The sequence below is a fragment of the Rhizopus delemar genome, genomic scaffold (genome assembly GCF_000149305.1).
Source record: "Rhizopus delemar RA 99-880 supercont3.15 genomic scaffold, whole genome shotgun sequence".
Classification (NCBI taxonomy): Eukaryota; Fungi; Mucoromycota; class Mucoromycetes; order Mucorales; family Rhizopodaceae; genus Rhizopus; species Rhizopus delemar.
This window is the reverse complement of record NW_027137841.1, coordinates 777,164-789,265: the sequence shown is the minus strand read 5'-3', so window position 1 is coordinate 789,265 and position 12,102 is coordinate 777,164. Positions and strand designations below refer to the sequence as shown.

The 12,102-nt window shown below is 37.5% G+C and overlaps 3 protein-coding genes across 3 annotated transcripts; all 3 read left to right on the top strand.

Annotated features, from left to right (window-relative positions):
- Window positions 1–2,459: 2,459 nt before the first annotated feature.
- On the top strand, window positions 2,460–8,639 carry RO3G_15088 (uncharacterized protein; the record flags this gene model as incomplete). The annotated part of the gene is made up of 18 exons (XM_067669672.1): window positions 2,460–2,991; window positions 3,038–3,969; window positions 4,025–5,095; window positions 5,147–5,298; window positions 5,349–5,548; window positions 5,673–5,967; window positions 6,022–6,061; window positions 6,214–6,342; window positions 6,480–6,650; window positions 6,707–6,789; window positions 6,840–6,952; window positions 7,043–7,172; window positions 7,331–7,495; window positions 7,567–7,833; window positions 7,886–8,168; window positions 8,217–8,375; window positions 8,428–8,490; window positions 8,604–8,639. 18 exons carry the CDS (start codon window positions 2,460–2,462, stop codon window positions 8,637–8,639), a joined length of 4,821 nt encoding a protein of 1,606 aa, XP_067525773.1.
- A 1,452-nt stretch (window positions 8,640–10,091) lies between these two features.
- On the top strand, window positions 10,092–10,652 carry RO3G_15087 (uncharacterized protein; the record flags this gene model as incomplete). The annotated part of the gene is made up of 1 exon (XM_067669671.1): window positions 10,092–10,652. The coding sequence occupies one exon, from the start codon at window positions 10,092–10,094 to the stop codon at window positions 10,650–10,652; it is 561 nt and encodes a 186-aa protein (XP_067525772.1).
- Window positions 10,653–11,497: 845 nt separating this feature from the next.
- On the top strand, window positions 11,498–11,830 carry RO3G_15086 (uncharacterized protein; the record flags this gene model as incomplete). The annotated part of the gene is made up of 1 exon (XM_067669670.1): window positions 11,498–11,830. The coding sequence occupies one exon, from the start codon at window positions 11,498–11,500 to the stop codon at window positions 11,828–11,830; it is 333 nt and encodes a 110-aa protein (XP_067525771.1).
- Between the last annotated feature and the right edge of the window lie 272 nt (window positions 11,831–12,102).

Below are 12,102 nucleotides of genomic sequence, written 5' to 3'. Positions count from 1 at the left end.
CACAATGTAAAACTGATACAAAAATGAGCAAGTTCGGAAAGACAAGTGTTAAAAAAACAGCATTCTACGTCTATCTCAATCGTTGAATTTGAATGGAGAGTAAAGAAGAGACTTGCGTGCGTTTTTTACTCTTATTTGAATGTTTACGATGTAGTCAATAAAGTTCTTTTATACTTCAAGAAAAAAACGAAAATATTCATGGGGTAGATAGGTGAATGAATTGTCTATTTTTACTTTATGTTTAATAATGTTTATTCTAATTGTATATGAAGTTGCAGGGTTAATTTTCTTTAGGCACAAGCCCTTGATGAATATGATAATAAACAATGGTTGAGTCTGCTGAATAAATAGCCAAAGTGATTTTGTTCCTTCTACTTTTTATAAGTATGGTTCTTAACACAAATAAATAAATAAAAAACTTACTTTATATCGTTTTTTGATAAAGAGCAGAATATATCATTGATTCTATTTAATGATAGTGAATCTTCTCCATGAATAGGGACAATGCACAATTGATTCTGTATTCATTAAGTTAGATAAATAGAGACACAAGATTGCATATATATATTTTTTCCCTTACATCGTTGGATTCTTTGGCAAGAAAAACACATATTTTTAAATCATCAATTGGCTTATATTCAACATGTTTCCATTTTTTTGCTAAAACAAGGTCTGCAAAGATTTTTTGTGACAGAAAAGCGTTTAATGGTGGGTAATTAGCAGATTTTAATTGAATATCCTGAGTCTATTATAAAATTATTAATAATATTCTAATAAAAAATAAATGTATATTGTACAAGCCTTTGATTCAAAAGACATTTTTTAAAGTCGAAAAGAAGAAGGGGGTGTATTTTAAACGGTATTTCAAAAAAAATTTATTCTCAAGAATTAACAAGTTCAGCGAAACAATGCTTCATAAAATAAGCAGCCAATACGCCAAGTAAAATAAACACAGTCCGTGTTGGGTCTCAGAGAAGCTATATGATCTGCATTGTATCAACCTAATGGATGTGATGTCTTTATATCAATCTTGATTAAACATGGCTCTCTTTTACACAATGATAGACTCGCCTAGGAAACAGACCTTATTTACTTGCAGTAAAGACCGGAGATTGCCTATTGCCCTATAATCAGGCAATCGGATAACATGCAGCATACTGTCGCAGTCTTAAATTGTTCAATCTTTTATCTTTTGTCTAGTTCTTTAAAACGTGTTATGACTTTTATAAGAGACAAAACTTTTTTTAAAGAAGAAATAGATACTTAAAAGAATGCTCCAACTCCTTAATTATTACATGAAATGCAGTGAAACATCTAGTAAAGTTATTATTGGAACACAAAATATTTCTTGATCATTGTCCTATGCTGCTTATAACAACTCTCTCAGCTACGGAAAAAATAAGGAGATAAAAAAAAAAAAACGGATTTTCGATGCAGTACATTATGGTTAGGATAGGATATAATGGATAAAGTCTTCCTCTCTCCCTTTAAGTCTACGTCACAAAGCTCTTGTTACAGTAAAAAAGTTAAATTCAGGTCCTGAAAAATCAAAAATTTACTCTGGTTCTTCTTTTTTTTTTTATTTTTTTTTTTTCTGTAGATGAAGCAAGCAACACCGTCATTGAGAAAAGGTCAACAGCGACTAGATAAGCACAATGAACATGATAAAAAAGAAGAGAGTCTTACATCCGATTTACTGGTATTACCCTCAACTTCGACATTTGCTTTAAAAGACGATAAACAGGAGAAGTTAAAGAAAAAGGCAAGAAACTTTTTAGACGAAAAACAAAAGATTAAGACGAGAGCGCAGAGTTTGTGGGCTTATATTGGTATAAATAAAAATAAAAGTTGGCTCATTTTAGATATCGCATTGACACATTTAACATATTAGGTGCAACAAACAGTTTTGATCAAGCACGATTCTTTCAAGAAAATGCAGAACAGGTATTTCAAGTAGTTTATGATACCTGCATACATCAAATAGAAAAAATTAAGCGTAAGGATATAAAGCTAGAATTCACGCAAAAAACATGAATATTGACTCGTTCTGTATAGACAGGTCAGAAAGACCACAATCTTGGAATTCAAAAGAACTTGTTAATCTTCAAAAGACACTTTTCTTGTTACGAAAGATATTTTTGTTTGTCCCAGAACTGATGAGAAATGGCTGGCAGAGACAGAACATTACAACGATATTGACTCACATTTTAGATCACCGTAATCACCCAAGATTGCGAGCTCTTGGTTTTCAGTTGCTTTTGTTATGGCTTAATGACCAGGTGGTAGAATACCCAGAATGCATGCACCTATTTTCAAACGCCATTTCCTTGGACTTATTTATTTTAGATGAAATATCCACAGCAGATACAACACAGACACCTCATAATGCCCCAGCTGCTTCCACCGCAACTACTTCAACTAACAATGCATCATATATTTCACCAGTAACAGTAAATTTAATGACTAACGAACAGACAGAAGATAACACCACTTCTCATAACACTCTATTTTCAAACGGCCAACATAATAAACTGCATTCAGGAGGTCTTCAGTTTGTCAAAAAGTTGAGAGAAACCACTCATGTAGACAAGGGACATAATAAGCATGCATTACAAAGAGATGAACGTATAAGAGCCAGTCAAATACAATTGAAACAATCTTTCATCTTGGCTGACGAATCATCCGCACCCCTCTTTCCTAACCCAACCCAGCCCACATTTAATGATTCGCTTGTCTTGATACACATCTTTATATCCAATTTGGTCCGATTGGCTTATGTTGCCGCAGGCTCTCCTCCTCCTCCAGACGATTATGAATACCCTCCAGGAGATCAATTTGAACCAGACGATGGTATTGCCACTGGCGTAGGTATAGATGCAGCGACAGCAAGTGCAAAGTTTTTGTTTAAAATATTCAGAACACACTACATGACAAAATTTGTCCCTCGTATATCAAAATCATTACAAATGGAAGGTGCAAACCAAGGTGAAGGTAAGCGATCACAAGAGTTAATATGAATAAACTAATACGTAAAAAGTCTGTGGATTCTCTTCATGTCCTCCTTCGATCCTTCGATGCCTTTTTCGCTTTTTGATCGGCTACTGTCTTGACAATGACAGCAATGGCATCCATATGCACTGGCCTAATCTCTTTCAATCCACCTCCGCATTTGCTCCTTCTTCTCCAGCCATACCTATTTTGAAATCCATCGTTCTCTCCTCTCATGAGACACGTGAAATGTTGCATGAAATCATTCGTCAAGCGCTCATTTTACCCTGCACAAATGCTCAATACCGAGACATCACTCGAGGCGCGATCCATATCCTTGGCGTATGGATCTTGGGCAATGAAGATGAACGGCCTTCATTTTTAAGAAGATCCGGTAGTGCTGTCACCCGATCAAGTAGTACAACCTCAGCTATTTCAGCCAACAATGCTGAAAATTCATCAACTACAAAAGTGCTTTCCACATCGCCCATTACAGAAGATTTTCCTATCAATCCAAAAAATCTTGAGGAACAGCAATCGGATGCTAATGTCTTCTTACGTCGGTATTTACTCATGATCAAACTCATCTTTGAAGACCATCGTGTAGGTGAAAACAGAGATGCTCTAGTAGCGAATGTTCAGCAAGTGACGGATTGGGAAGGATTAGTAGCCCTGTATAAGGATGCTATTAATCTGTATCGTGCAATTGTTGTCTCTAAAGGAGGAATTGATATTGAATGGGAAAGCTGGGAGCTCTTGTTGCATTGTTTGTTGGACATTCAGCAGTGGTTGATGAGTCAACCAGAGAAATATAGTCGAATACCCGTACAACCTTTAGCAGAGGACTTGGCAAGCTACATTTGGGAAACAGTCTTTCACGCCTTTGTAAGAGCCAAGATTGTTCATTTGGAACTTTGGCGTCAATTGAAAACACATGTGGTTAGCTCGATGCGATGGACGCAAGCATTGCAACAGTGGGTGGTAAAGTTAGGATGATAGACCAAGCAAAAGTAGAATACTAAATTTTGTACTATAGAAAATTATGCAAAGTTTAACTCGATTGCTGTCGTCAAGGTTATACAAGGTTGAATATGACTTTGACAAAGGTCGAGATGATCATTTACAGCAATCGATTCATTTCATAAACAGCAGCCGTGCTCCAGCAGCAGGTAACAATAACAAGAGCAAGGTTCGTTCTCGCCATTTGAGCATTCAAGGACACCCAAAGAGCAGTGTGTCCACAGGTAACAAACGCGGAAGTAACCCTGGAAGGCCCTTATCCAGCTGTGGAAGTGAAGGACAGTTGGCAACCCAAGACAGACAGCCCGCAGAGCAACAGCATCTTGATCCTACGACACCTGCACCAGAAGGAAGCGTCTCGACCATTCTAAGAAACCTGAGCAGTGCTTCTTTATCGGATATCGCCAGCACTTTCAAATCGGACCGCAAATCAACCAATTTAACTTCTGTGCCCGATGATGAAGAAGCCGAGGTGACTACAAAACAAAACGTTAAATTTGGCATTAAAAACATTATACCCACCGCATCATTTTCCAATACCTCCTCACATACAAGTGGTAGCATCGCCGCCAATAACTTGACGTCCTCCACTTCCACAGCCAAAAGATCCAGTGGAAGTCATGCTGCAGCAGGCACCGTGTCCTCCACAAATGAAAAAACGGGACGACGGACGATCAGTATCCAACAATTGGATTCACTCTGGCAAGACTCTGGTTCAAAACTTTTGAACTTTGTGCACCACGGGAACGATGGTTCTGCGGTCAGTCCAAAGAATCTGACGGTCAGGCAGGACGAAAAGAAGACAGAGTGGGATCGAAGGAGTGGATCGAGTTCTGTATTGGATGATATGGCGTCGAGCCGATCCAATCGGACCTCGACATCGGCTCCCTGGCCATTGGCCAATGTGGCTGATGCTCTTTCTATGATGCCCAATTCATCCGCTGTTACAGAGAAGTTGCCTGCTGGGTTGGGATCTTTTAAGAGCTCGGACTTTCTCAATTTGAACAATTTGCCTTTTGATGGACAACACATCTTGATGACTTGGAAGAATGCGTTGTTTGTCGTGGGTAATATCAACCAAATAGAGGTAAGTTTCTTTTTTTTTTGTGAGGATCAGATTACTGAACGCATAGGATAGGGAGCACAAAACCATGCTATAGCAATGCAATGTGTTGTTGATATCTTGGATACTTTTAAATTAGTAAGAGCACAACAACCCTATACTGATGTGCCCATACCTGCGATGTATGAACTGGTTCCTTGGTTATTTGAAGCAACCGAACTACCAAAGTAAAATCAGAGCATCCTAGTTGTCTAAATTACTTAAATATTGTATATAGTACTTATGAGGCAGGAAAAGCAAGTGCATATGGAAGTCTGTGTAGGCTCATGTCACATATACCTGAAGAGCAAGCACCTGAAGGCTATTGTGCAGCATTCTATAAAGCACTTCTTCATGGACTTGGTTCAGAAAGTACAACTGCCATTGTACATGCCATCCTGTTGAACTCTGAAAGGCTATTTAGTTTTCCACTTCCTAGTATATATGTCTTGATTCCTCCCTTTACGGAAGCGATTGAAAAAGAGGTATTAAAAAAAGAACCCTTTGTTTGGCTATTTACTAACAACCAATGACAGTTTATTAAATCCTTCTGGTTCAAAAGTGTCCTTAAATGTGCGCAAGAGCTGCATCACGATCTTGGGCTCATTTGTACCCATCTCCAACCAACTCAAGGATATCACCATTTCTTTAGAAGAACTGGAAACAGAATGGATCCCGGCCTTTAAAAAACTGCAAGCATTTTCATTTGCTAATATCAAAGTGTGGCTAAAGGATGTGTTGATTAAACTTGTGGCCAATAGCCCTAAAGTGACGAGTGAATTGGAGACTGAAGTGCACTGTATGCTGCTGGGTGCTTTATGTGCATTCGTATTGGATGAAATGTTTGCATCAGAAAGGTTTGTGTAGTTAAAAAAAGAGGCACCATTGGATAAAAGCTAATTATCTAATAGCCGTCAAAATGACATGATCCGTGAATGTGTGCAGTCTTTGGTAAATCATTTGTATTGGTGTAACATATCAATCATCAACACTGTATCAGACTGTATCAGCACATTTGCTCAGATTTATAAAAGAGAAGCTGATCCAGAAGGGGTAACTTGCAAAGTTTGAGGAAGAAGGAAAAATCTAACGGTGTTCTCTAGATTGTGATACAAGAGGTTCTAACACATATTATCGATGCACTTAATGTACATTTGAAATATTATGAAAAGAATAGCAAGACAGGTAGAGGATTTATTGTCTCCAAACTATTCAGTTGCTTGTTGGAGTGGGTAATGTCTATTGAGCCAGTAATCTTGGTAGAAACCGATCTCTGTCAACTTGTTTTTGATGTCATTGAACTTGCCATTCACTTATCTTCGGTACTCATCTATTCTTATTGTCTTCTTTTCTTCTTATTCTTGAATAGGACGGTAATGAAAAAATGCTGCCTCATCCTCCTAGACCATCGACTGCTGTAAAGAGGAAAGAAATTTCTTTCAAGTTCAAGTTGGGAGCGGACAAAAGACCAGATATCCAACAAAATGAGCCCATCATTGGATCAGATACCTTACCAGATAATGACCAAGCTTATGTGAAGGTAAACAATTGGCGTCTTGCTTACTTTTTGTACATTGATCATGCGATCTTCAATAGGAATCAGCCGAGGCTGTATTGCTACATTTATTACATCATTTCAATAACTTTGCGCCTCCTTGTGGTCCTGCCACTTTATATAGGTAACCAAAAAAAAAAGTATACACGAGGATAAAGACTTACTTTGAAACAGTACAATTGTTGGTCCTGGCGTTTCACAAGATGATGTAGAATATCAGCAATATCAATATTTTGCATTTAACGATACCACAATCATTGCATTTGTAGAATTATCTGAAGCAAAGGGTAATTGTCTCTATTAAAGTATGTTTTTTTTAATATTGAAATTGACTGTAGGAGAGCGTCAAGCAAGAATGATTATTCGAGACTTAACAGGTCGTTATGTTTGGGATACATTATTAGAACCAAAGACAAAGTCAGTTGAGAGCACGCAAAGCACCGATACAGAATATTATAAACCAGATAAAAGGTTTATAAGGAATGTTCAGGACATAAATGATAAACCGTAAGTCAAACACGTTGTTTTTTTTCTGCCAATCAAATTGATCAACTGTTCAATATAGATTAACGGATCATAAAGAAGATGCTGTTTCAGCCTTGTTAAAACAGTAAAGGATGCTACGTGTATCATTCATATGTGTATATTAATCATTATAAAATTAGAATTGGTGATTCTCACCCAGACTGCCTCTTGGACTCTACTTTACCATTGAATGTACCAAGTACACCTACTGCACTTCAACTAGAGATGATCGGAAACTTGGGTGATCAACTAGATGATTATTTGAAAAAGGAAGCAGAACAAAATGCGCTTCAAACCCCTGATTCGTAAGTTGATGAAATGTGGTACACGCATCACTGTATTCATCCATCTCTCTTTTTATTATTATTATTATCAGTCGTCTTTGGTATTCAAAGATGAACATGTTACGTGGCAAGCAAGATGAATCCATGCAATTGGTCGCCAACTTTTGCTTAAAAAAGGACTTTTTACCCGCCTTTCCTCAAGAAGCTGAAGAATCACATGTTCCCTTTTTATACAGTCGCTTACTTATGAGTCACCTTGGGTTGATTGAATACGACCATCTCAAGGATGGATCGTTTCAGATGCTAAACAAGAGTCCTGCTTTATACAGAGACATTAGAGGACTGGATCGAAAGCACGGGTAAATAGGATTTGAATTTGGTAAAAGGTTGATTGATTTTTGTGTGTTGTAGACGAGAGACAATGAAGATTGGATTGATTTACGTTGGTTATGGACAAGAGGATGAGCAAAGTATCCTTCAAAATAGCCAAGGCTCGGAAAGATACAATGCTTTTGTAAACAGCTTGGGTTGGGAAATTGATATTGCAAGCCATACAGGCTATCTAGGTGGTCTTGAACGAAACTTGACGAATGGATCTAGGGCCACCTATTATTGCTCATCTACACTTGAAATGATATTCCATGATGTGACAAAGATGCCAACAGATCCTTCTGATCCAAAGCAATTGAAGAAGGTACGAGTTATTCTCTATGTATGTGTCTGTTTTATTAATATTCTATAGAAACGGCATATTGGTAATGACCATGTTCATATCGTTTGGAATGAACATGCTCGTGATTATAGAATTGATACAATAGGAGGTGACTTTGGTAATGCACAGATCATTGTCAAGCCATTACCTGACAATCTGTATTATATTCAAATTTACCGAGACTCAAAGGTAAATACGAAACCTGTGTGGTATAATAAGGTGTTCTAATGGTTTGATACAGGTTCCTTATTTTGGACCTTTGTATGATCGAATGATTGTATCTCAAGCAAGCTTAGGGCCTTTGGTAAGATCGACTGCGATTGACGCGTTCAGAGCCACAGTACATACGAATCTGTATTCATTTTATAAATCTGTTTATGCCCAAAGAGCGAGCGACATACGAACAATCAATCAAAGACACAAGCTTGCTACATGGTAAGTGATCATGCATAATGAAAGGCCTATAACTCATTCATGACATAAAGGAGCTATCAACATTTTATGGAAAAGGTCTTTATGTTGGAAGAACAACTATAAAATAAAAACAATTGGCTTTCGAATACCACTCTACAATCAAGAAAGCCAATTCAATGTAATTATTCAAGTACTACTACTAATAAATTATCGAGTAATATTTTTTATTAATAACCTAAACAATGAAGATGTGATACAGAGTAAACCATAGGAAGCAGGCGCAGCTTGCTGTATTTTTTTTTTTTTTTTTTTTTTTTTTTAAATACTTGTATTGCCGCATAACCTTGTTCTTGGACTTGCTTTTAGTTGATCATATGAGACAGCCAAACGTTTGCTGCAAAGCACTCTAATGTACAATGACTTGAATAAAGGCAGTAGATAAAGCAAAACAATGTAAAGACAATCATTCATGTTTGAGCCAATGTATATCAACACGTATACACTGATAAGGCATCACCCATCCTCCAGCTCTCAAGCCGGCCTGGCATCCTTGGGTGTTTCTTTAATGAAACAGCTCGGCTTTAGGGTGGATACCCACTGCCTGTCTTTTTTTTAAACGACCGACCAGATCGTACTGCATTTCAAGCCTACTGTTTCAACCCTCCCACAAATTCTCTTTGATCGGATTCAAATCATGGCTCGACCCTGTCTCTCTGGGTGGATCCCACCCTCTTGCTTTCGTCGCCCTTTCACAGTCTCTTTGATAGCAAGTGGAAAGGACCAGGGAGGGGAGGGGGAGGCGAAAGAACATGTGATACGAAAGAAGGTTACGATACTAAAAAATATCAACACGGGCCTTTGAAGCAGACCAGTCCCAAGTGAGACATATGCACTTTTGATTCCTACCTTTGAAATCCCCCCTTTCGCTAGAGCTTATAAGCTTTGAGGAGCCCTATGTGGGATCAAATGAACAGTCTGAAAGAACTGAGAGCAAAAAAAGGCCTCAACTCATAATGCATACCCTTCTCAGCCGGATGGATTAATCCTCGTCAATCGAGTGATCTAATCCAGACAAGGTTCTTTTGTAGTTGACTGTCCTTCAGTGAAAAATAAAAATGGCTAGAACCTATCGAACCACGAAAAGTGATTTTCATTTGATAGCAACATCACAGGTGCTTGCTGTTATCATCGTTTGGGCTCTCCAGAGACCACAGAAAAGAGTCTATTTGCACTATTCTATCGATGGATCATATCAGAGAAAAAAAACAACTGGATTCAAAAGAAAATAAAAAGAAGGGCACAAAAGGACATCAGGCTACTTACAAACAGCCAACGATTTCATTTGGTATGTGATTTTTATCAAGGGGCCTGCTTGATAATCGTCTGTTGATTGGTGTTGATAAAATAACAATGCAAAAAGAAATAAACTTTTTCATCGGCTGCTGAACTTTTCTTTTTTTTTTCTCTTTTTTAACAAAAAAAAAAAAAAACATGAAATGCTTCATTGCACTCTTATGGCTATTACCTCTTGCGGTAGAATGTTACAAGGCGTTATCGACAGAGTCCCTGAAACACTTGGCGAAATTAACGGATGCTGAAAAACTCTCTGTGAATGGTGAACTGATGAAGCCGCTGCTGGTTGAACGTATTTCAGGTACGCCAGAGAATGAGCAAGTTCAACAGCATATCATCAGCCACTTTGAACGGTTGGGTTGGCATATCGAACTTGACCGTTTTACAGATACTACACCCTTTGGCACCAAGAATTTCACCAATATCATCGTGACGCATAATCCAGAGAAGCCCACGCGATTGGTCTTGGCGGCTCATTTTGACTCGAAATATTCAGCCGATTTTGAATTTATTGGGGCCACGGACAGTGCGATCCCGTGTGGATTATTGATGGATTTGGCAGAGACATTGAATGAAGTCTTGTCAAATACGAGCAAGAATTATAGACAAAAAGAAAAGACGGTTCAGATGATCTTCTTTGATGGTGAAGAGGCCTTTCATCAGTGGGGACCGACAGATTCAATTTATGGAGCAAGGTAGGCAAGCATAAGAAAAGAAGAGAGGTTGATTTTTTTTTGGGGGGGGACAAAGAATAGACATCTTGCAGAGAGTTGGGAAACAGCCTATTTAGCACATGGAAATAAGGTTTATAAAAACAAATTGGATCAAATAGAAGTGCTTGTTTTATTGGATCTATTAGGAGTCACCAACACACGATTTCCAAATTATTACCGAACGACAAGTTGGTTATTTTATAAGCTGATGAGTCTTGAGACCAGGCTAAGAAGACAATCCTTATTGAAAGAGGTATCAGAAAAGACAGGAGAAAGATTAGGCTCTTTATTTCATCCTGATTCCATGCTCACATTTCGAGGTGAATCGATAGCAGATGATCATGTTCCATTCTTAATGCGTGGTGTCAATGTCCTTCATCTCATTCCTTATCCTTTCCCCTATGTTTGGCATACAAGAGCAGTAAGAAAAAAAAGAAAGAGAGAGAGATTATGTAATATAAATCTTAACTGCATGTAAATAGGACACAGCTGATTGTATAGATCCATCGATGGTAGAAAATCTATCAATTCTTTTCCGTACTTTTACTGCAGAATATTTAGAATTAGATCCTTTGCCACATAACGAATTATAATATAAAGTTCATTAATATTTACCTCCTTCATCTCTCTCTTCCCCCCCCCCCTCCCCCTTTTTTTTTGGGTTGAAGAGAGAGAGAGAGAGAGAGGGGAACAATTGCAGTCTATATAAAATGATGATTTCTATTTTCTCTCTCTTTTTCTTTATTCTTCATGTTAAATACAAGTGAAACCATCTTTATCTTTATCCTCTTGCTCATCTTGGCTTTTATTTTAATTAGCTTATTTGTCTTGATGACCAAGATTAATAGGAAAAGACAAGAACTTTTAGATATTGAACAACACATCATAAAAGAATATACAACCGAAGTAAAAAGAGTAGAACCTGCTATTGTAAAACAAGACATTTATTTTCAACCCACTTCACCTACTGCTCCACCCGTCATGACACCCAAAAAGAGAAAATCAATTCTTTATAAAATTTATGGTTTTCGAAATCCCTCTACTTCACCACCACTGTCACCTCGAAAGCCAAGTTCAATCAGACCTCCTTCATTTTTACCAATGCAAGAAAGCTATCATCCTCCCGCTTATGAAGATTCTGTCGTTTTAATAAACAAGTATTGATCTCCCTTCTTTTTGCACTCTTTCATTTTATTAATTTTCATATAATTTACATACATTTTTTTTTTTTTTTTTTCATTCTCTGCCCCTTCTCCCTTTTTTTTTTTTTAAATAAAAAATTACCATTTTCATTGAATTCTTTTCATGTGTTACCATCATTTTACTTGCATACAATCCTTGTTGAGATCATGAAACCAAAAAGGAATCTGACCCTTAAATAAGAGGGGAAAGAGGCAAACTATGCAGGACACGGACTTGTAAAATAAGATCACGCC